This window comes from Lagenorhynchus albirostris, chromosome 4 (genome assembly GCF_949774975.1).
Source record: "Lagenorhynchus albirostris chromosome 4, mLagAlb1.1, whole genome shotgun sequence".
NCBI lineage: Eukaryota > Metazoa > Chordata > Mammalia > Artiodactyla > Delphinidae > Lagenorhynchus > Lagenorhynchus albirostris.
In genome coordinates, this window is record NC_083098.1 from 1,247,145 (window position 1) to 1,271,663 (window position 24,519).

The 24,519-nt window shown below is 42.3% G+C and overlaps 1 protein-coding gene across 4 annotated transcripts in view; it reads left to right on the forward strand.

Moving 5' to 3' along the window:
• The first annotated feature begins 6,608 nt into the window (after positions 1 to 6,608).
• GUCY1B1 (guanylate cyclase 1 soluble subunit beta 1) overlaps positions 6,609 to 24,519 on the forward strand; it is a 46,664-nt gene continuing 28,753 nt past the window's right edge. The window contains exons 1-4 of one of the 4 annotated variants that reach the window (XM_060147497.1): positions 6,609 to 6,657; positions 7,193 to 7,266; positions 20,265 to 20,365; positions 21,895 to 22,013. In XM_060147497.1, the coding sequence (XP_060003480.1) occupies positions 6,655 to 6,657; positions 7,193 to 7,266; positions 20,265 to 20,365; positions 21,895 to 22,013 (297 nt within the window). In that variant the 5' untranslated portion in view covers positions 6,609 to 6,654. Of the gene's footprint in view, positions 6,658 to 6,859; positions 6,879 to 7,029; positions 7,267 to 20,264; positions 20,366 to 21,894; positions 22,014 to 24,519 lie in introns of those variants that run through there. The other 3 variants (XM_060147501.1, XM_060147498.1, XM_060147499.1) reach the window with 3 other exon arrangements.

Here is a 24,519-nt window from a genome sequence, read left to right on the forward strand (position 1 = left end):
AGCTGCAATGAACATTGTGGTACATGACTCTTTTTGAATTATGGTTTTCTCAGGGTATGTGCCCAGTAGTGGGATTGCTGGGTCATATGGTAGTTCTATTTTTAGTTTTTTAAGGAACCTCCATATTATTCTCCATAGCAGCTGTATCAATTTACATTCCCACCAACAGTGCGAGAGTGTTCCCTTTTCTCCACACCCTCTCCAGCATTTACTGTTTGTAGATTTTTTGATGATGGCCATTCTGACTGGTGTGAGGTGATACCTCATTGTAGTTCTGATTTGCATTTCTCTAATGAGTAGTGATGTTGAGCATCCTTTTGTATGTTTGTTGGCAATCTGTATATCTTCTTGGGAGAAATGTCGATTTAGGTCTTCTGCCCATTTTTAGGTTTCATGTTCTTTGTCATGTGAAGGAAGATCCTGCAAAATACATTCTAACTGCCATTGTAATAAATACATATGTTTGATAAACATACTAATGGGTATATTCAACACAGTTATTTTGCTTCAAATGTCAGTGAAATTGAGGAAGGTTTTTATCACATCAGCAGAGGATAATTTTCAATTTTTTTACGTTGCTAATAAAGCACCCCTTCCGGAAAAAAAGCTCGTGCTGTATATGAATGGATTAATGGATAATTTGCTTCCTCTTCACTATTTTTAACTGTTGTTTGTTAGAAAATTCATAATATTATTGTATCTTTTAGTTAGGTTTGGATTTAATTTTTAACACAGGAGAAAAGGACAGAATTCAGGAGATGAAAGGTAGACGCAGCCGAGAGATCGTCAGATTGTCCCTTGTCACCCACTGCTTCCGACCTGAGTCCTTGGCTCACTCACTTATGAACTCCAGTCAGTAAGGGACAGAGTGGGCAGCGCTTTACAGTTTGTGAGACGCTTTCACACAGATCTCCTTTGATCCCCCTGGCACCTTAGCCGAGGAAAGTGGGCCAGGCACTTTGGTCAGGTTATAAAAGGGGGGATTGCAGACCCCGGCTAACTCGCCAAGCAGGAAACCAGCCGTGCTGATCCAGATGCTCAAACCGCCAGGTGTCAGCTCTTTTCACTGCGCATCTGGTACCAGTGGACACATCACACCTCTATAAGGTGGACACTATGAGTTTCGCCACAGTAGTGGTTGATTCTAGAAACAGCAATATTAGCAACAGCCGATGTCAAAAGCACTGTCAGCACAGTTTCTGAGCACTTCAGACCTGCCTTTCACTGCTCAGGCATCACATTTGCATTAAGCCATTTGCTGTTCACAATAAACCTGTGAGGCTGGTAATATTTTTAATCTTCTCAACACTGGAGTGTATTGATCTGTTATTTTCCCCCATTTGATAAGAGAGAAGACGATGGTTCAAAAAATAAAGTGACTTGTTCAGTGTCAGTCCTCTACTAAGTGGTGGGAAACAAGCAGTCTGACTAAAGAATCTGTGCAATTAACTACTACACTATATTTTGTCCCCAGAGCTGACCTTGTTCTTTTCTTTTTCAATTAAGAAAAGATAAAAAGTAAGGTATTCAAACAGTTGAATTTGTGGCTCTCATTCTCCCCTATTTCCTTTTGTATCAGTAATGCTCAGTTGTAACTGAACACAGACTAGAAAGTTTAATGCGGTATCTAGAGGCTTCTTAATGCTGTGGACTGCTTTGAAAAAGACACACAGAGCTTAAGTGCTAGATTCCAACCACTAGTGGATGAGAAAAGAGGAAAGTATATTTAGCCCTGGCTTCATGGGAATCTTAAAATCCTCCAGGGCTCCTGAGGACAATAATTCATTACTTTGCTCATTATTACTTCTTAAATAAATGGCTGACATTTAAAATTTTCATTGTTCCCTGACAAAGCAAAGTGCATAGAGCTTTCCTGTTACAGAGAAAGAAGGTTTTTACCAAATGGCCTTTAAAATAACTTTCCGAGCTCAAAGTAGATGAATCTTTGACATGTTCGTGGTAGATCTATTTCTATTTAAAAAACTCTGTAAGTATGGACTGTGGCCAAGGTAAGCTCAGTGAGTTTTTATTTTAATCAATTTGACTGCAGAAGCATATGAGAGCTGAATCTGGTTTTCATAAGCTTTTTTCAGAAATAAAATATATTTTATTTAATTACGTATATTTCAGTATAAATATAGGTGATGAGTTGACTTACCTTTAAGCTTCTAATTATTACAACATCAATACGAAGCATCATTTTAAATTCTCTTCAAATCTCTTTCCATTTATTTACAGAGTTCGAGCATTTTATGTGTATATATATATTCACGTATATATATACATATACGTGAACATATATATGTATATGTGTGTGACTGCATTTTTTTGTTTGTTTATAAATTCTGATGGCACTATAAACATCGAAAGGAATTTGGTACAGAAAAGTAACTTCAGAAAGTGCTTCTTTTAATATTCAATAATACCCTTTTCATGTGACTAAACTTACAGTTAATTTGCAAATTAAAAGGCAATCTGAACGCCACCTCTTTGGGAATCTGAATTATTGAATCTCCTTTCTTCCGTTGGTCCAGAACCCCATCACATAACATGCCATCCAGAACTTACTTTTCTCTTTGCTCATAAGCATTCTGAATTCTCTGCTGGAAGTATTGAAGTGGCTGTATTAGTGAAAATCACAGGAGGGGTGATTACTCTGCTTACCCAGCACTAAGCAGCAGAAGCTTTATGGAGGAAAAAAAAAATAATCGGGCTCTGAGCCATCCAGATGAAAGAAGCATGTGAATTTCAAGCAAAACATTGTATAAGGAATTGTTGAAATTAAAGCACACGATGCTCTACGACATGATCCAAAAATAGAAGCCCTAATTCCCTGGTAGGAAAAAATCTGGAAAAACACCAAAGCATTGAAAAACAACGCACAGACCCGAAAACAGCCCCGGAAGGTTTCCTCTTTATCCCCAACCTAAGGTTCGTTATCTTCCCATCGCTGGAAAAGCCTTGAGAACAATGCTTACAATACTCTTAATATTTAACTTACCCAACGCATTTATTTTTATCAGCTGAAAATGTGAGTCATTTCAGCTGACATTTTGGAAAGCCACATATTGCCTTTTTACTTATTTATTTTTCATGCATTAGACAGATCTTCAAGTAGTTTGCATTAACTCCGGGGCGGGGGGCAGGCTAAGCTGTTCCCCAAGCACCTCCTTTTCCTCTGTAGCTGGTTCTCCTCAGTTTGGCCGTCCAGAAGGGAGCCCAGTAACAGATTGTTTCCGAGAACACAGCACAATCTACTTGTGACCCGGTTGCTCCGCTCCCATGGCAGCAGTGGCGACAGTGGGTAAGGCGCTGGCAGAAGCCTAGCGACCCGCTTTGGGGCTCTCATGGCTGGCAGGTTCCCTTCTCTCCCTAAATGTCACATCCTCTGTAGTACCCGTGGGCCAAAGGAACATCGGCAAAGTTTCCTTTACACTCAGGTGACTATGAGATAATTAGAAAAGCAGACAGTATAATATACTGACAAATGCAAATGGCTGTTGGACAAAAAGGTCCATGTGGGCGGAAGTGTGAACTTCAGAGAGGGAAAACAGTTGGCAGGGATGCTCATCGCTCACTTCCTCTCCCATCTTTCTCCGGGTGAACTTTCCTCATTTTCCACCACGACAGAGCAATGTGCTCCCCCTTTTACTTGCAGAGTCTAAGGTGCAGGACACTGCAGCATGCTCTGGACTGAGACACAACACAACTGTTGTTCAGAGGAAGACAGGTTGAGATATAACAACAGGGCTTTTTAACACGTTACAAAAATATTACATCTGCATACTTTGATGATGGCTATTCTGACTGGTGTGAGGTGATACCTCATTGTAGTTTTGATTTGCATTTCTCTAATAATTAGTGATGTTGAGCATCTTTTCACGGGCCTGTTGTCCATCTGTATGTCTTCTTTGGAGAAATGTCTATTTAGATCTTCCACCCGTTTTTTGATGGGGCTGTTTGTTTTTCTGGTACTGAGCTGCATGAGCTGTTTGTATATTTTGGAGATTAATCCCTTGTCGGTTGCTATGTTTGCAAATATTTTCTCCAATTCTGAGGGTTGTCTTTTCGTTTTGTTTATGGTTTCTTTTGCTCTGCAAAAGGTTTTTAAGTTTAATTGGGTCTCATTTGTTTATTTTTGTTTTAATTTTCTTCACTCTAGGAGGTGGATCAAAAAAGATGTTGCTGCAATTTATGTCAGAGAGTGTTCTGCCTATGTTTTCCTCAACAGTTTTAAGGTATCTAGCCTTACATTTAGGTCGCTAATCCATTTTGGGTTTATTTTTGTGGTGTTAGGGAGTGTTCTAATTTCATTCTTTTACATTAGCTGTCCAGTTTTCCCAGCACCACTATTGAAGAGACTGTCTTATATCATAATTCAAAAAGACACATGCACCCCAATGTTCACTGCAGCATTATTGACCATAGCCAGGACATGGAAGCAACCTAAATGTCCATCAGCAGAGGAATGGATAAAGAAGATGTGGTACATATATACAGTGGAACATTACCCAGCCATAAAAAAGAATGAAATAATGCCATTTGCAGCAACATGGATGGACCTAGAGATTATCATACTGAGTGAAGTAAGTCAGACAGAGAAAGACAAATATCACATGATATCGCTTATATGTGGAATATAGAAAATGGGTACAAATGAACTTATCTACGAAACGGAAAGAGAGTTACAGATGTAGAAAATAAACTTATGGGTACCGGGGGTAAGGGAAGGGGAGGGATAAGTTGGGAGATTAGGATTGACATATACACACTACTATATATAAAACAGATAACTAACAAGAACCTACTGTATAGCACAGGGAACTCTACTCAATACCCTGTAATGGCCTGTATGGGAAAAGAATCTAAAAAAGAGTGGATATATGTATACGTATAACTGATTCCCTTTGCTGTACACCTGAAACTAACAGAACACTGTAAATCAACTATACTCCAAAAAATTTTTTAAATAAAATATTATATCTGCATAGAAAAAAATAAAAAGGTACAGAAGGTCATGATACAAAAAGTAAAAATCTTGGTTCCTCCAGCCACTGGTTCTAATTACAGACAATAGTCATCTCAAAGCTTTCCTAGGCATCTTCCCAGAAGGTTATGTTTATAGCAATGTGTGTGCTCTTATTATCCAAATAGCACCTTACTCTATACAATGATTTTATATATTAAAAAATTGAAGGTGATTACATACATGTGCCACGTGTTTATTCAACAATGCATCTTTCTTATCAATATGTAGCTAGCTTTTTTATGATTGCATAGAGTAATGGGCTATTTTAATGGTTAAAAATTTGTAGTTAATATTAAATAACAGTTTAATATTTTAATAATTATATAAGGTATGAAAGCCTCTAACTTATTTAAAAAATCCACCATTAGTGATAGAAATTAGTACTTTTATAGGTTGTTGTCTTATTTGTCTGCTATATAGCATTTCTGTGTCAATTACGTTTCAACATCCGTCTCTGGGTACAGACGTCAGTACAATTTTTATTGCTTTGACATTTTTCTCTATTCTCCTCATAGAATCTCATCCTGGCTTCTTGGCTCCAGTGAGACTGGTGCCTGGAAGCACGGCTTGTCTTTCCTTCCTCACTCTTGACCTAACACTAGTCAACCGTGTCCATGCATCTCGGGCACAGAGTGTTAACCAGCAGACAGTTCCTGCTCGGTCATCTTCTCTCCGCGGTGGAGCTCGGGGCAGTAACTAACCTAAGTGCCTGGTAGAACGGAGACCGGAAGTAGATTAATTAAAAGTCTGCTCGTTTGGTACCCGGCCTTTTCCAGTTCAGCAGTTCCCTCGGAGAATGTGCAACAGAGGCCAAATTGTGGCCAGCTGCGGACTCCCTGGAGTCGTGGCTCCTGGCTGTGGTGCGGGGTCAGGTGTCCCACCCGGATGGAGTCCAGCGCCCCCTGGACCTGGCAGGGCAGTTGAGTAACGGGCAGATCTGGTTGACACGACGCTCATCCAAACTATGTTACTGACAATTTTAGCTCTCTCAACTAGTCTCATTGACGAAAAGTGAAACGTGATGAGCGCAGTCTTACTAGCTTTCAGTTTGCTATAAACTATGTTGAGGGCACAAGCCACAGAGGAAACGTTTATCTGCAGCACTACACTAAACAGGAGGATGCTGGCCACGAGGGCGTATTCCTTTCAAGGCGTGTGCGTTGCAAGATAGACACACACACACACACACACACGCACACCCTTAGTCTGCACACGCCCACCCTCAGTCTGCGCACACACACACGCACACACACACGCACACCCTCCTTAGTCTGCACACACACGCACACACCCCTCCTTATTAGTAGGTGCTCCCCCCCGGGGCAGACCTCTGCATAAGAACACGTTTGGTGGGAGGACGCAGCAGCTGCATCTCCCCGCCCCAGAATTGGTGCGCGGAGCTGCTGCGGCTGCTCCGCCGTCCCTGCCGCGGCCTCAAACGAAAGCTCGTCAGCGGGAGGGGCGGCACCGCAGACACCGAATTCCCTGCGCTGCGCGGCCGCGGATTGGTCGGGAGGCGGGGGGCGGCGGCAGCCGGGGGCTCGGCGCGCGGGCGCTGCGGGGGCGGCGTCGGGGCGCGCCGGGCGCCGCCGCTTGGGTCGCTCGGCCGGGCGGGCGCGGACATCATGGTGAGTGCTCTCGGCGCCCGGGCCGCGCGTCCCGCCGGCCGGTGGGGCCTGGCCGCCGAGGGGACCGGCCGAGCGCCGCGGACGCGCGGGGGCCCGGGGCAGCCTGGCGGCTCGCCGGCGTCCGGAGCCGGCAGACCGGAACGGCCGGGGTCGCGGCGGGGGCGACCGGTGCCCGGCTTCCCGGAGTCCACACCGCGCGCGGCCTCCCGAGCTCGGGCAGGGTGCGCGCGGCCTCCCGAGCTCGGGCAGGGTGCGCGCGGCCGAGGCGGGGGCCGCCCGTCTCAGGCGGCCGGCGGCCGGGGAGGGGGCGGGCTCGCGCCCCCTCCGGAGGCCCAGCGCTTCTCGGCGGCCTGGGGGTGGGGAGCACGGTGACCGAAGGGCTCTGCGCGCGGCCGGCGCCGGGGCCGCCCTTCCCCCGCTCCCGCGCCCCCCGGCCGAGCATCGGCGGAGGAGGCAGAAGCTGGGGGCGGGGTAGCGGGCGCGGCGCCTTGCCCCGCAGCCGGTCCCTGACGCTCGGCTCTCCTTGGCCCCGCAGTACGGGTTCGTGAATCACGCTTTGGAGCTGCTGGTGATCCGCAACTACGGTCCGGAGGTGTGGGAGGACATCAAGTAAGTGCGTGCCCGCCGCCCCGCTTCCTGCCCGGGGCCGCCGCGCTCCCACGCTCGGAGCCGGCCGGGAGGGGCGGGCGGGAAGGAGCCCGGGGTCGCGCGGCCTCCGCCCCGGCGGGCGTGGGAACGCGCTGTCCGCGCCCCGGCGGCTCCCAAGTGGAGAGGCCCCGGGGATGGCGGGGCCTCGCAAGCGGACCGAGACCGGCTCGCGGGCCCTTTGCACACCTCGCAGGCACGCGCGGCAGGGACGCTTTTCCGGGCTGCGGACACTCCCTTCTGAGCAGCTGTGAGCCGAGCGCGTTTTTCCCCCTGAAACGAAGGGACACCTCTCCCGCCCCCCGCCTCTCCCGTACCCCCCCCGTCTTTTACGTCTGGTTTCTGCTGTGGTGAAGGCTGTCAGCGGTAGGAGGGCACCCTAGTTTCTGTCCAGAGCTGTGAGCCCAGTGCTCTGCACGTGCGCGGAAATACCGCAGCCACTGGGAGTTTAGACCTGCTGCAGCGACCGGGGCATCGTCCCTGTGGACCCCTGAGCGTTGCAGTCCAGCAGCGCTCTCTCCTTTTCTCCCTCTCACTCTGGTGAAATTTGCGTGTAACGTGTATGGATGACCGCAGCCAAGTCGCCACACCGACACCCAGTACTATCTGGATTTGCATCCTGGGACAGCAGTGCGACTGCCACAGGCAACCAGAGGGAGAAGAGGGTGTTTTCCTCTGTGGGCAGAGAACACCTTACTGTTATTCACTCTCATTGCCTGTGCTCGCGGATTTCTTTCTGTTACGTCAAGTAGGTGATGCTTTATGCTGTATGCTCCTAAATGTATTACAGCTAGTGGCAGTGAATGCCAGCAGGCTCTATCATGCAGTTCCGCGATAGTGATTTCTTCTACAGATCTGTTTCCGAGGAAATGCCCAGGATTAAATATTAAGCAGTAGAATGCAACTTTTCCTCCCCTCGGGTCTGTACCCTTGAGCATTGTTTCAGGTTCCATAAGCCACTTATGTTGCCCACGGAGCACATCTACTTATTATAAAGAGAAGTGGGGATTTGAGAGTTATGTGGTTCAATCAAATGAGAATCTAGGCACTAAAGCTTACTTTGGGATTTGAACTTTCTATCCACCTTATTAATACCGTCATAATTTTTATGTTTCTTCGTAGACAGAGTTATAGAGAAAGCAGGCATCAAGAGAAGATGTTAAACAGATGTAATCTCAGTGTAGGATTGTTTTTAAGCCGCTTTCTCTGTGAAGGTATGAAAGCACCATATATATCTCCCACGTGGTAATGTCTCATCCGTAAGCTAGAAGTCCCCAGATTTCCTGGTGGATGTGCGATGGCAATGAATATGTTTAGAATTTTGAGAGCACAGGATGGCTATTGTGGTGAAACAGTTGTATGTATGTTTATTGGATTTAGAACGTGTGTCTTACCCATTATCAGTTTCAATCACTGTCAAATACAGAAATGAAAAATAATACCTCATAGGGAAATGTGTCGGAAATTTAAAAATTAAAGTATCGAGTGATTTGTTTATGTTGGCCGTATTTTCCACAGAGAAGGTAAAAAAATATCTAAAAATTTACAAATCCCCTCGATGTGAGAGCTTAACTCTACCAAATCGCGCTAAGAATGTTGTTTCATTTTCCTTTAAAAAATGTATTAATTTTGAATTAAACATCAATATCGTCTAACTCATGAATTTATTTTTAAGTAGCATCAAGCAATATCCTTCATCTGTTTAAGTGCTAATAATTTAAATCATACAAAACATTTTTTTTTCTAGTAAAGTGAAGCAAATCATGGATCTTTTTCCTACAAAATGACCTCAAGGATCGTGTGCCCCTGCAAGAGAAATGCCATTAGTTATACTAGTGTTGGCAATCCAGGTGTTAAGTTGGATTCTCTTTTGTCTCAGCATCCCTCTTGGGGGAGCCCATCTCGTCTTGGATATGCTGTAGTATCTGGACGAGAGAACCTTGCTGAGCTCTATGCATGGAGGACCTCAGAACAGCTCGCTGTCAGGACCCCTGAGGGATCACCGTGTGCTCCCTGGAGGAGTATTTAGAGATTCTCACTGCCGGAGGGCAGGACAGGAGAGGTTGGCAGGGTTTAAGTTTAAAATGCTCCCTGGAGATGCTGAGTCCTCCTCTGACCTCACCATCTGCTCCAGGGAGGGTTGCTGCAGTCACTGGTCCAAGATACTTTCAGGTTTACCTTTTTATGGAAACTGAATATATGAAAGAAAACGTTTTTGTCTCAGTAAATTCCAGTCTCCTGTAGCTTCCGTTTTGCTCTGTGAGAAACTGTCTAAATTGACGTTTATAAAATTTCATAGAATACTGTTTTGGTTTAGGAGGAAGTGGCCATCCATCCTTCTTCAGAAAGTATATGCCAAACATTTAAGGACAAGTAAAATCCTGAGTAACAGATTCCAGACAGAAAATCCTAAGTGGTTTAGAGCCAGAAATGCTTCATTGTAAACTCCGTACCCACTTACACCGTTACCAACAATATAACCATTTCACAACAGTTTTAAATTCCTCTTTGTAAGAAAATGAAAAATGGTCAAGACTGAGGGTCGGCAAACTTTCCCTTAAAGGGCAGAATAGTAAATGTTTTAGGTGCTTCAGGCCACGAGTCAATATTGATGATATTATGCGTACCTGTGTAACCATTGAAGGGTAACCACTTAAAAAATGGAAAAGCCACTCTTAGATCCCCAAAGAGCAGAAACCAGTGTTGGTTGAGATTTGACCCAGAGACTGTAGTTTGCGCCTCTGATCTAGACCATAAATATATGTAAAGAAAGTCAAAGAGACCTCTGGATCTACCTCAGATCTTGTGTTGGCGTCCCTTCAGTTTTGAGACGGCCCTTTCTGGGAGCCGTGGGTCCTAAGGGATGAGAAATATCGGTCACCATTTCAGGAAGAACATCAAGTCAGGATATACGTATTAGAAAAGCACCTAAATACTGGATTTGATGACTGTCTCTGTCACCCTGCCGTCGGCCCTGGCTGCGCTCACTTTGCATCAAATTACTGGGTCCAGAATCTTGGTATGTGATTTGCAAGTGGAGTAATGACACCGTTAGTTGATAAATATTGGAGTGTGTTCCTTTAGAAGGCCGCCAGGAAGATGATTACTTCCCTGTGGAAAGAACGCAGACGTGTTTGGTATGTGTTGGGAGATTTATCTATAGCAGGGCAGCGTACTTTTTCATTCAGTGACTCAAACCTGCTTCCATTCTCTAGTTAAGCTTAGTTTTAAGGAGCACAGTCTAGTGTTCGGGCAGTGAGGATGGGAAAATGTTTGACATAATCCTTGCTTTCAGATCGAGTCTAGAGATATCAGGATATTTCTAATCTTATTATATCTTGATTTTTCTGCCTGTAACTCAAACATGGAAGCATTTGGCTGTTGGATAGCATATTCTGATCTTCCAGTTTTGAAACGAATGCATCTACTTGAATTTGCTAATCACGAATTAATCATTATAGTTCATATAAGCAAACACGTGGCTGTAAGCTGGTTATGCGACTTTCCCAGTTGCCTAAACTTTCCAAGGCTCAACTGTACAAGGAAACAGATAATAACTACTTCATGGGGTTGTCATATGTTGAATGATGCCTGTAAAGCGCTCAACACAGTTCTCGATAAATAACTGTTTAATAAATGGTAGCTGTTAACGATTTTCACTCTAGATCCAGTTTTTCAGCTCGTCCCTTCCCCAGCTCCGCCTACATAAGAGTAATCCATTGAATCCACATGCCACGTCCCTCTAAGTGTGCTGTTATTTGAAGATGCAGCATATGCTCTTTTAAAAAATCAGTAATTAGTTTGTTCATTTTTTAGATCCCATATATAAGTGGTAACATACAGTATCTGTCTTTCATTTTCTGTAGTGCATTATTTCACTAAGCGTAATACCCGCCAGGTCCATCCATGTTGTTGCAAATGGCATTATTCCGTCCTCTTTCGTGGCTGAGTAATATTCCATTGTGTATATCTACCGTATCTTCTTTATCCATTCCTCTGTTAATGGACACTTAGGTTGCTTCCATATGCTCTTAATCATTTTGTCAAAACAAATTAAAACCAAATAGTGGACCACATTTTGCCATGTTTTAATCAGATTTTCCTATTCCTGAGGCGATATAATTCAATTTCTATACCTTCCTATATTCTCGCTCAAGTAGGTCTTAAAATATTAACAGTACTTTTTATTATAAAAGCTGTTTAAAATTTCCAAAGTCCTTTCCTCTTTAATTTCACATGAGTGCCACAATACCCATTTGAAATAAGAAAGGCCTTTCTACCTCAATTTTTTTCCAGCTTTATTGAGATGTAATTGGCCCATAACATTGTGTAAGTTTAAGGTGTATGATGTATGGATTAGGTGTACTTGTAAATTGCAGAATGATTTGTTCCTCTATTGAAAGTCTTTGTGGTCAGTCTTCAGATCACCCAAACGTGGGACCTTTCAGTCCACACGGCCCGCTTACTCTCAGCACCCTCATGGGCCGGGGGTCAGTTCCTCAGCCAGGCTGGCCTTTCCCGTCCAGGAGCGAGGACACCTGTGCTCAGTAGGGTCTCTCTCCGCATGCCTCACTCTGTCCTGCAAATGGAAATACTTCCCAGCTTTGAGATGGCAAGACAAATCTTACTTCTTAAGGGAAGACCTCTTTCACCTCCACAGCTGTACTTTTCCTTCATAGAACATGCACAAGTTTATAATTACTTATTTGTAGTATTATTTGATGAACAGCTGTCTTATCTCACTAAAGTCTAGCATCTGTAACTAGCAGAAGCCTTCTTTCTCTCTGTATCTATCTATCTATAATATATATATGAATTATCTTTCATTTTTTAATTTCCAGAGAATAGAGCACGTGTATATTCATCACACTTAATATTTTTTTTCTGTAACCAGGATTTATTATGTCAGAATGGTGACATCTTCAACTACTATTTAATAAAATATAAGCTCCGTTGAGATGGGCATTTCTGATATTAACAAAGGCAGAAGATGTAGCAGTAAATTATAACGTCTCTTTTTGGGAGGGTCAGCGTTCACACATGGATATAATAAAAGGATTAAGAACACTGCTGTTGGATTACCAGTTTCATAAACCCCAAGACACTGTTGGGTTGGATTCAGGGCAAGATTGAATCCTTTAGCAAGTGTCTCAAAGGTACTGTTTAAAGTCAGTATCATAGACTGTAAGTAGACGTTTGTGATGCTGAAATTAAATTTAAAAACCAGATGAGAATGCTCACCAGGACCTTCAGTGTTGAATGTAACAGCTCATACATGTTGGACACTTACCATATGTTCCGCAGTAGTGGTCCTAAAAGCTTTGTACTTGTTAACTCACCTAATCCTCACATCCACCATAGAAGATAGATTTGTTCTGTTTCATAAATAAGGGAACTGAGTCTTGAAGACTTTAAACGCCTGCCTCAGGCCACTCATTTGTCAATCATCAGAGCAGAGATTTGGACCCAGATAGGCTTGTAATGATCATATTATGTGCTTTTCCCCAAACAAGGACTTAAGGAGCTTCTCCTTTCCGATTTTCCAAAGACAGTTTAGCAAGGAAATGGGCAACATATATGTGCGTTACTACTACCATCTTTGTTTTTGTTTTCACGTGCTTGCCAGGTGCTTGTGGCTGTTATGTTTTTACAGGCGGTTTTATTCAGGAACAGGACCTCTACTAAAGAAAATCAGAGCCTCAGAAATTCTGAGCAGTTTATGTAGTTCTGGAAGCGCTCTGGGCCGCTGTGCTCAGGGTCAAGGACACACAGGGCTGAGGGACTCTGGTGTGATGAAGCTGCTGCCGAGAGCTCCTTTGAAATGTTTGTGATTGTGTTTCCAGAACTGGGGCAATTTACTTAGGAGGCTGTCTCATGGCAAGCTGGACACAGCCAGAAAAAAAATACCATTATGTATCCAGAGTGGTACTTTGTCTAAATCCGTGTCACTTGTGAGAACGTGACTGTCACCGTTTATAGGGCTTGGATGAGTGAAGACATTGGCTTGAGAGGACTGACCTTCACCAACTGGAAGGGGGTCCAAGCAGGAGGCCTCTCTCCTCCAAACCCCCTAAACTAGTCTCTCCGTTGGGGATGCAGACTTTGGGAATTGGCGATTGTGCTGTTGAAAATGGAGAGGTAGTTAATGCTTCACAGCCGCTCCGAATAAAGGGATGTAAAATTTTAATTTTCAGGTGTCATACATCGTAATTGCCTTGTTCTGTGGTGGGAGGTTTTAATTTTAATACCAGATGGACACAACCCAGCCTTGAACGTCCTTACCTCTCCCTAAAATGGACCGTCCTAGGATTTATCGTCACGACGATATCTGCGTACTGTCTTTAATACAGCATGTGCTGGGATAATGGTTTTTACAGGATCTGCACCCCTGGGAGCTGTCGTTGGTCAGGTTGATCGTTTGACATGTGTTGACCTTTTCTGCCTGAGACCAGACCTTATTTTGAAACTCCCGTGTTCAGCCTGTCCCATCTAAGAATTCCCATTTTCATACCTCGTTGGGAAGCTTCTTTACCTACTAGCCAGCAGTCTCTGTAGTATCCTAAACTTCCTTGAAAGGTGTATAATAATAGCAGGAGCTCAGTGTCAGAATATGAATTCAGTTTTGTACATTCACATTTTGAAGATAAGGAATATCTCCGTAGGTATGGAGTTGTGAGAAATGCTGCCTGGATATTTCTGACAACTTTAAATAAAAAAATTCCCAAGTTTGAAAACAAACTCTGAACTTCTGCCGGTAACGTGTGATTGTTTGATTTTTGGTAGGGAGTTTGGAAACACGTGGAGGGAAATGTATTTAATTCATTCATTCATTTCTTTTCAAACATGCACACATTCACAGAGTGCATGCTCTAATCCAGGTATCTGGGTTAGGCACCAGTGATTAAAAAAACAAAACCATAAAACCCCCACCATAATAAAAATAGCTGCGACCCTTTTGGGGAAAGGTAATTTGTGTAAATAAATGATCAGTTTAAATTCCAACGAATAGCCACCTCTAAAAGTAAGTAGGAAGTGAACTGCTACTGGGAACATTTTTTTCACGTATACAGACTCAATTTTCAAATACTTCGTATGGCTACACATGTATAGAAGAGTTATTTCTGGTTTTGTTTCCAGGTGCAGGTTAGAGCTTTATTTTTAAAGCTCTTGGGAGAGGTGGCGCCTGTTTGGGTTTGGCTGTCTGAGGCAATAAATCCTATCCGCTAAGCGGCACACTAAGTGCAACCTTAGCTTAACTGCTTGGATGCTGAGTGGAAACCTCTCCCCGCGCTGTCCCCGCTTCTTCCACTCGCCGTTTCCTCGTCCTCCTGCCTTCGTCGTCTTCAGCTACTGACTACTGTCAGTTAGATGTTCGGGACATCGAATGTGGGAGGCCTTCTCCCTAGATTCGTCTGCCACCAGCACGGCCCCAGGTGGCGCGGTTCTGCCTGTGAGAGGCGAGCGCGCCCATCCGCGGGGCAGTGCGTGTGGGGTCCTTCCTCTCCGGCGTGTGCAAGGCGAGACTGTGACCTGGGTTGAAAGCACTTGAGCTTCTTTCCATCTGGGTTTACTTGGTGGTCAAGGAAAGCGCCTTTTTACCTCACCCCACCTCACCTAGGCAAACTTAAAACTAAACCTTCTCTAAATATTTATTATTGTCTGCTGACCTCTTTCAGGGTTCCAAGTAGAAAGATCTAATGCTTAACCACCAAACACAGTTGTTAAGTGTACAGGGAAAGATAACACAAACTACGGTCAGTCACACTGTTTGGAAACAGTGGGAGACTGTAGTCGTCTGGGTTTATCCGGGGGGTCGTTACAGTCATAATGGGAAACAACAGAGTGTAATCACACACACAGCAAGATATTTGATGATAGTGTTTCATCGGTTGCCATTTGATAGATGAACAACGTTGAATACATTTTAATCCAGTTTGCCTATGGCTTGATATGGTCTTTTTTGTCAGCTAAAAATTATTGGGGAAAAAAAAAAAAAACATGTCCAAAGTGTTTCATTTTGGGGAAAATTTTCAATCATGTTTCTCAGAGAAGCCTGTGTTTTCCTCACATGTAAACCGCATGTAATTTAAATAACGGGGAATTATATAATTGTCTTGTGTAACGCAACATTCTAAACAAAATTGCTGCCCCAAAAATATACTCTGAATAATGAATGAGTCTAGAAAATTTGGTCGTGTGCATGGCTGAATTTGGATAATTTAAGCACGAAAGGAATTCTACATATCAAGAAAATAAATCAAATATTGTTAGAAATGTTGTATGTGTATATTTGAGTCATCCTTTACTTTGCTTTTAAGGAGGAAAAAAAACCTTGAAAGTTATGGGATGACAAAATGAGGGATAGAGAAGTATAAGGGGATGTTACCTGAATTATGTACGGTGTTTATGTAATCCGAATAGTAGCTTACTTCCCAGCCTTTCTTTCATTTGTTGGTCACCCTCTGTGATTTCAGGTAGCTGGTGAAAAAACATTTTCTTCCCTCAAAGAACAGGTACAACTGAGAGATTATTGTTATCACGACTGTGCTCTCTGGAGGCCGAAACATTTGACACAAAGAGTCTGAACGAACCTAAGTTTACCTCAGAGTTAGAAGAAAAGCAGTGTTGAGAATTGAGAGACACTCACTCAGAATGTCTACTGGCTTCAATGGCCGTATTGCCAGAAATTAATTTTGGGGGTATGACTGCTTTGGCTCTGTAAATTCTCCTGTTCAGTGTAATGGAGCAGACCAGTCGTCGGTAAGTGTTTGCAGTATCTCCACTTAGCTTTTACCCCGAAAAGGGAAGAGTCTGAAGAATGGGCTGCAGAAAGACGTGCGTTGGGTCCAGAGAGACGAGGTCCCAGAGGTAAAAGTGTTGCCTCTGGACCCTTCGCTGAGAGGTAGCTTCAGGAAGCCTCTTGTGGTCACTGCTTAACCTTGCATACTGCCCCTCCTCCGCTGCCCTCCCCTCCCCCGTTTATCCTGATCTCCTTTCTTTTGTAGCATTTATCACCTCGTAATAAATTATAAAATGTGCATATATATCATGTAAAGATAATATATAAATATGATAATACATGAATATAATGATACATGCTCGTTGTTTGTTTCCATCTGCTGAAATGTAAAGCTCTTTGAAGGCAGGAATCTTCATCTGTTTCGTTCATTCATCTATTAAAAGTGCTCAGAAAGGGCTTGGAGCATAATAGTGTTCAGTTATTTGTGGCAAGACTCGTCCCCCAGGGGGAAAAGGACCCGAAGGGCGACCCAGAGTTCCCAAAGATTTCTAAGACAAATGTAAATAAGGAATTCTAATCATTTTGAATAATTTATTGGAATTCAGTGTGAGATTTTTGAGAAGACGATTATTTCCTTTCATGTACTGCTGTTTAATTTATATCTCAGCCTCCCTCCTGGGAGCATGTTGGGCTGATTATTCCAGGAAGTAAAGCTTAAAAGATACGGGCGCTTATTTTATTAAAGCAAGAGAAAGAAAAGAGGGAATGCATTGACTCATGGTTGGGGGATTTCTAGGGAAATGGCCATTTCTCTATTTTGTGCAAAAGAACTTTGTATTCTGTTTAACGGTTATGAATTGGTGACTGTTTCTGAGAAACTGAGTTCATTACAAAAACTTATGTCATTTGATTTATCTCGGTTGGAAGAAAAATAATAGGGCATAGTGAGAGCATGAGTTAATTTGTCCTTTATTATATATTTAATTAAAATTTATTTATATTTTATTAGAAGGCCCTAAATCAGAGGCTTCAGAATTCCAATCTGTAGACCAATGCTGTTTCATAATAAAATGGTAGTGACAAAATGAGAAAAATTAGACTCTCCGTATCCTACAAATCAGTAATTTCTTTTCTAGGAATTTATTCTAGTATAAATTAGAATTTAATTTAACTCTAAATCTAGAATTTTTACATAGAAGTATAAATAATGCTACAAAGATATTCATCACAACATTTTGTTTGGACTTGTGAAAAAATAAAAGGAATTTAATATCTACTAAAACTTCAATGTGCCTAACCAGTGCAATTTTATGTAGTCAAGGTATAGAAAGGTATATTTATTGACATGAAAAGGTGTCCGTCAAACAGTTAAGTCACTAAAGGAGGTTTTAAAGCATTGTGATCTGGTGTGTGTTATATACGCAATTATTTTCAAGCATAAGCAACCTGAATATAATACCAGCGGTGGTTGTCTCAGGATAGTGGAGGATTGTTTTAGGTTTTTCATTTCATATACTTTATATTTTTATACAGTTAGAAATTAGAATGTGTAAGTTACACAGTAGCGTTTATCAAAAGATAAGTAAGTGTTTTTACATTCTATTTTCATGATTTGGGACTATTTCACTGACTTTTGGTATTAAAAAGACTTGCAGTTTTGAAGATGTGTTCCTTTCACTTAACAGTAGCGTATGTTCGGCCGAGGGGAGAGTTTCACAGCTTGTATGTAGCTCTTTGGTTTTAGGCATGGCAAGCACTGCGGTCATCAGTTATACATATCAGTTATATACATAAAATGCTTCAGCGGCTTAGAACACACTTTTGCACTCTTCATCTCACTACAGATGTGGAAGGTGGGGTATATTATTTCTCCCATTGTAGAAGAAAGGGTTTTAGAAAACAATTTTATTGAAGTATATATAGTTGATTTACAATGTTAATTTCTGCTGTACAGCAAAGAGATTCAGTTCTACACATATATACATTCTTTTTCCTATTCTTTTCCATTACGGTTTATCACAGGATATTGAATATAGTTCCCTGTTCTCTACAGCAGGACCTTGTTGTTTATTCATTCTGTATATAATAGTTTACATCTGCTAACCCCAAACTCCCAATCCTTCTTTCCCCTGAGAGAGAGGGGTTTTAATGCTCACATGCTTTATGTGATTTGTCCAAGTTCATTCGACTAGGAAATCCTGGGCTCTGAAATTCACGTCTTCGTGCCCACCAAAATCATGCTCTTCCCCCCACGTGCACTGTTACGCGTAACCGCAGGCAAATAATTGGACTGCTCTGAAGAACACAGGGTGTTTGAAGAAATGTCCATCCTCCCTGGACCCAAGCTGTGCTGCCATTTGGAGCAGACACTGGTGTCACAGCCACGGGCGGCTACTGTGGCAGCCCCACTTCCGAGGGGCAGAAGGCAGGAGGCTGCCAGGCGGTGCGGAGGAGCACCCCCCCCACCCCGCAATGTGGTGAAACGTCACCCAGTTACGTTCTCCCCGAGCCGCCCGTTTTTGTGCATCTCATGTGGACGGGGTGTCTGGGACCTTGGCTGCGCTCTTCCAGGGCAGGCAGTGTTTTGAACGATGGATTTCTCCTCCCGTTTAGACACTAGTTTGAGAAAAACAAGTTAAATCCCATCAAAATGAATATATAACCATGACCACTATTTAACTGACAGCTGTGATTTCCTGTCACTAATCCTGCGTGTATTTTGAGTTACTGCACTTAACACGCTGAGGATGTGGTGGACGATGCTACCTGTCCACCGGCACCTCAAACTTCACGTGTTTAATACAGAGCTCCGGGCCTTACCCCTTGGTCCACGGCCAGCCGTCTGTCCCAGTTCAGCCTCTGGTGGCAACATCCTTCCGGCTGCTCCGGCCAAAACCTCAGTGTCATCCTTGTGTCCTTCCCTTCTCTCACGTCCTGCGTCCGTTTCATCGGCGAGCCACGTGGAACCTTCTTGTACACCAGGATCTGGGCCACTTCCCTCCCTCCACTGCTTTCACCCCAACTCAGGTCACGGGCCTTTCTCGCCTGAATGTCCCGGTGGCCTCTAACCTGGTCTCCTTGCTGTGGCCTTGCTCTGTCCTTGCTATGACCTTTCTGTCTTTGCTCTGACCTTGCTGTGACATTGCTCTGTCCTTGCTGTGTCCTCTCTTTGTCCTTGCTGTGACCTTGCTTTGTCCTTACTGTGACCTTGCTTTGTCCTTACTGTGACCTTGCTCTGTCCTTGCTGTGCATTGCTCTGACCTTGCTCTGACCTTGCTCTGTCCTTGCTATGCCTTTGCTGTGTCCTCTCTTTGTCCTTGCTCTGATGTTGCTCTGTCCTTGCTGTGACCTTGCTATGACCTTTCTGCCTTTGTCCTTGCTCTGACGTTGCTCTGTCATTGCTGTGACCTTGCTGTGTCCTCTCTTTGTCCTTGCTCTGACCTTGCTGTCACCTTGCTCCGTCCTATATGCCTTCCATCCATGCTCTGTGCAGCCCTAGGATCCGTCCCCTCACTGAAGCTTCTGCTCCTCCTCCAAGGCCCTGGGCTGCCCCTGCCAGCACTCTCACCTACTCTTCCCCTGTCCGGGGCTCCCAGGCTGCTCAGGGCTCCCTGCAGGCATGCTTCGCACTTGACTCCATTGCCAGCTTCTCAGTGATGCTTCCGGCTGTCGTACTTGAGTCCCTTACCCCCTTGCCCAGTTTTACTTTTCTCCAGACTACTTGCCATTATTATATGTGTGCGTGTGTGTGTGTGTGTGTGTGTGTGTGTGTGTGTGTGTATGTATGTATGTATATCTTAGTTCTATCTTAGTTTTATGCCCTTCTGTCTCCCCTCCTAGAATACATTTGTTCCAAGAGGTTGGTACTCTCTCCTACTAAAGGCTGTATCCCTAGTGCCTCTAACTGTGCCTGGCACATAGAGGGACTCAACACATATTTGCTGCCACAAGTTATTTCATGATCATATTTAATATCAGGCATGGTATTGGGCATTAGAGTACTATACAAATGTTAATCTTGTTAAAACATACTTAAATATATCATTTTTAATTTGGGGAGGGGGGATGTGAAGTAAGATCTTTGCAATCACTAGACTTTTAGGTACCTGTCAATGATTTAACCAAATTTGCCAAAAGTAAATTCTGTTCCAGATATGCAGCCATTTCTTATATGATCATTGTAGCTGTTCTTTTATTTGTCTGTTTTCTTTTTGTTTTCTAGAAGAGAGGCACAGTTAGATGAAGAAGGGCAGTTTCTCGTCCGAATAATATACGAAGATTCTAAAACATATGATCTGGTTGCTGCCGCAAGCAAAGTCCTCAGTAAGTTAAATGTGACTCTCCTTCTTTGGTTAAAGCCACCGTAGACGTCCAAAGGCATGCGTGGCCCAAGGTCGCGGTGTGAGCTGCGCAGGACGCGTGCTGCCCAGCCCCACTGGGGCACAGTCACGTGTAATGTTAGCCTCAGGCCACACTGAGTCCCACTGCTCTTTTTACAGACTCTTTAGAGAAGAGAGGAGCTCTCTGCCCCTCCCCACAAAAAGCCATGTGTTGAGGAAGGAAAAAAAGTATTGATACTTAATGTAATAAGTTAATAATATAATAATTTAATGTTGCCATGTCAACAGCACAGTAATTTCAAAAGTGTAGAATAAAGAAAATATTATCTCCAAATCTCTGTTGTAATCACAGGTTTTGTTAGCTATTGGTAAAAGAAACAAGAAACTGAGGTCTGCATCAGGCAAAACTCATGCAAGGAAGGCAAAGTCCAAAAAAAAAAAACTTCATGGGAAAAATGTTGTTCTCAGAGTAGTATCTCGCATCCTCGTGGCACTTAATTTACAGCTAGGCTACAGGTCGGATAGACTAGATGGATGGTTTTTGGCTTTGTCAAATACAGCTAGAAGAGCAAGTGCTACCTTTTGCAGGATACAAGAATTACCCAAAGCAAAAGTATGGTAAATTGTTAATAATAAGAAGAAAAATATCTTGCCTTATTGGTAATCAGAATTGACACAAATGTGAAATAATTTTTATACAAATTTGGCAATTAAAAAAAATATCTAGTGGAGTCAAGGGTAGAGTTAAAGAGGAAATGGTGCACATTTAAAATCTGTTGGTAAGATAAGAGTTTTTTCCGAGGATAATTTTGCGTCATCAGTCAAAATCTTTTAAAAAATGTTCAAATCCTTTAGAAATTTTTCTTAAAGAAATGATTAGATTTATTAACATTAAGATTTATGGGTGTTTTCATTTCAGAGTTACTTACATTATCAAAAATTGGAAAAGCCTACATTTTGAACAAGCAGGCATTGGTGAAATAAATTGTTGCATATCTGTGTTGGATAAAATAGTGATTAAAATTGATATTAAGAAAATATTTTAAATTTTAGGAAATATTAATAATTGAATATTAAGAAAAACACAGGGTCTTAGGGTACATACTGTATGCAACCGAGTTATTAGATATGGATATTTATATAAAGAAAAATAATTTTGCACCACAGTATTATCATGTGCATTCTTGATGATTTTCAAGATCCTTCTGTATTTTTTTGGAAAAAGTAGGTTATACCTTAAGTATAAGTTTAAAACTCAAAATTTTGTCATGCAAGCTGAGAAACTGCTTTGCTGTAAGTACAGACTTACCCTGTTAACACGTCAAAATACGCTGTCTTCTCAGATTTCATTGTATTTTCCTGGCCAGATGTTTTTCCTGTGATCTGTTCACTCTGCACAGAAATTGAGGATATTTAACATTTTTTATTATGCACTTGTCTTCATTCCTCCCACTAACAATTTTCCATCTCTAATATATTTTCTTTCTGTTGCCTCTCAAATCTATAAACTAGATCTCAATGCTGGAGAAATCCTCCAAATGTTTGGGAAGATGTTTTTCGTCTTTTGTCAAGAATCTGGTTATGACACAATCCTGCGTGTGCTGGGATCTAATGTCAGAGAATTTCTGCAGGTGAGCAGTTTGAGGTCCTGGAGGTTTTAATTTTCCAATGTAGTCTCTAGAATCCTTTTATTCAGCCAGCTGGATGAGTGTCTAACTGCTGAAATGGAATCATAGTGACATTTTTCCTAATTCACGTAAAATAATAATTATTGGATGGTCTTGAATACATTTTAGCATTTTTCCTTTAATTTTTGGTACTGATGCTGAATACTTAAGTTGTAAAGTAGTGGTCTCTGAAAGACTCAACATGTTGTGATCTTTGCAGCTGCCTTTTTAAAAATAGTTCTTTGTGCTAGTAGCTGTGGTTTTATGTATATAACGTGGGCTTGCTTTCTACTTGCAAGTCACTCCGAGTTTGCATAGCGTAATTAAAGAGTGTATCAGTATCTGTGATGTTCTACCTGAAGCTCGCTGTTTCGGAGAAAGTGCCTGCCACCAAAACAAGTTTGAGAATCATTGCTGCCGGTTACATATTAGTCAATCTACTCTGGAGAGGAAAATAGGAAATCGTCCAAAGTCAGTCTCAGGTGAAGTCAAAGGTAAATAATGACGTCAAAGGCCTTTGTCTTCTTGTTAAAATTACCTTATTATTATTATTTTTTTATTATACTAGCAAATGACACATTAGGTGGGAGACTATTTTGGGATTGACTGTCCTATTTTAAGCACAGGCACTTGTGAGACCCTCTTCTTGAAATGTGTTAACATTGAATGTTATGTGGTTGTTTGTAAAGGATGTTTCTAAACTGGCCGCTGAAAGCAGCCAGGTCTTGCTGGAAAATGATGTCAATGCAGTACTAGCTGAACTGGAGCCCAGTTTGGGGGGAATGTAAACTGCTTGCAATCCGGCTGCATTATTGATTTAACAGCCAAAATAAGAACTGTAGTGTTTAATCAAAATGTCGGTGGTTTACATAGTGACATTTTTCTTATAAACTAAAAACAGCCTTAAATCAAGATGGAAACTGGTTTGCGGTCCCTGCCATGGATTTATGAAACTACTGGTGTCCGAAAAAGCTGCCACTTCCAAACGAAGTAGCTGCCAGGAGATACTTAAATTAACCTTTAACAGGTTGTATCTAAATGGATTACTTCACATGGATTAAAGTTTGAGATGTACAAGTATTTTGGGATTTGGGGGTTTTGAATACATTTCCATTTTTAATACTTCTGTTGACTGCTGTCACCTCAGCTAAGTTGCAGTTGCAGTTCCTCTCCCTTAATTTTAACATTGTCAGTGGCCACATCTGTGTCAACAAACGGTTTACTTTTTTTTTTTTTTTTTTACCCTTTACTCATTGTGACCGACTGCTAGGTGTGTAGTGGGACAGCAGAGGATGGGCAGCTCCGGAGGTTTCTCCTGTTCTAGAGCTGCCCTGCCCGGCAGGATGGTCTCCACGTGAACGCTCAGCCTGTGAAACGTGCTCTGGGTAAAACACACCAGGCTTCGAAAAGAATGCAAATAGCTCGTACCTAGTTTATGTTGATTACATGGTGAAATGGTAAAAGTTTGGAAATGCTGAGCTATATGAAAATGTATCATTGACGTTTATTTCACGCGGCTCTTTTTCCTTTTCTAAACATGGCCACTAGAAAATTTAACATGACCTGAAGACTAATATTTGTGACTTGCCTTAATGGCTGTTAATGCCTTTTATTTTCCCTGGGCAGCATTATTTTAAATAGTCCTGAGTCTGTTTTCCTCAAAGTCAATAGGCAGTTTTAGTTAATATACCTTTAAATTACACACGACTTTATTTTATTTTTTTCTTTCAGTGCCAGTGTGAACAATGAGGAAACTGGAAAGTTAGAAAACTGTAAAGTTTTCATCAGTATTGTCTACTTTTGATTGAATTGCTTTTTTTCCTGGTTTTGAAATTAATATCTTAATGGCAAATGGGCTACATTAACATACTGCTTTTCTTAAAAGTAGATATTTGTGTTATGAGTAGGCTAATTACAAACAAATTAAATGGACCGTTTTTCTGTAAAACTGACTATGAAATAAAGCAACTGATTTTCTTAAATTGTTCTAAGATCCTAGCTCGCATTTAAAAATTGACGTTCTTCATTACATAAAATAATAAAACATTCTTCACGGTAGACTTTAAAGAGTTAGATAAACTGGGCTTTATTCTAAGGAGAGTTAAAAAATTATTTTTGTCCTTCACCACCTGACTTTACACAGTCACTAAATCCTTAGACTCTACGTCGTAAGTACTGACTTTTCAGAATCCTACCACTTTTCTTCATTTCCCTACCCTTCCGTGGGACAGTCTACCATTATATACAGTGACGGATCGGTTTCCCCATCTCTCTGCATGACCCCTCCATCTCCTCTCCATTCTATAACTAGTGACTTTTCTGAAATGCACATAAATCTCCTCCCATCAGTTACTTGCTTAAACCCTTCAGTGATTCCCAATTGCTCATTGGAAATGTAAAAAGCAATTAAAATAATTGAAACTACTCACATCCCCGTCTATCTCTCCCAGCTTACGCTCCCCCCAGCCCA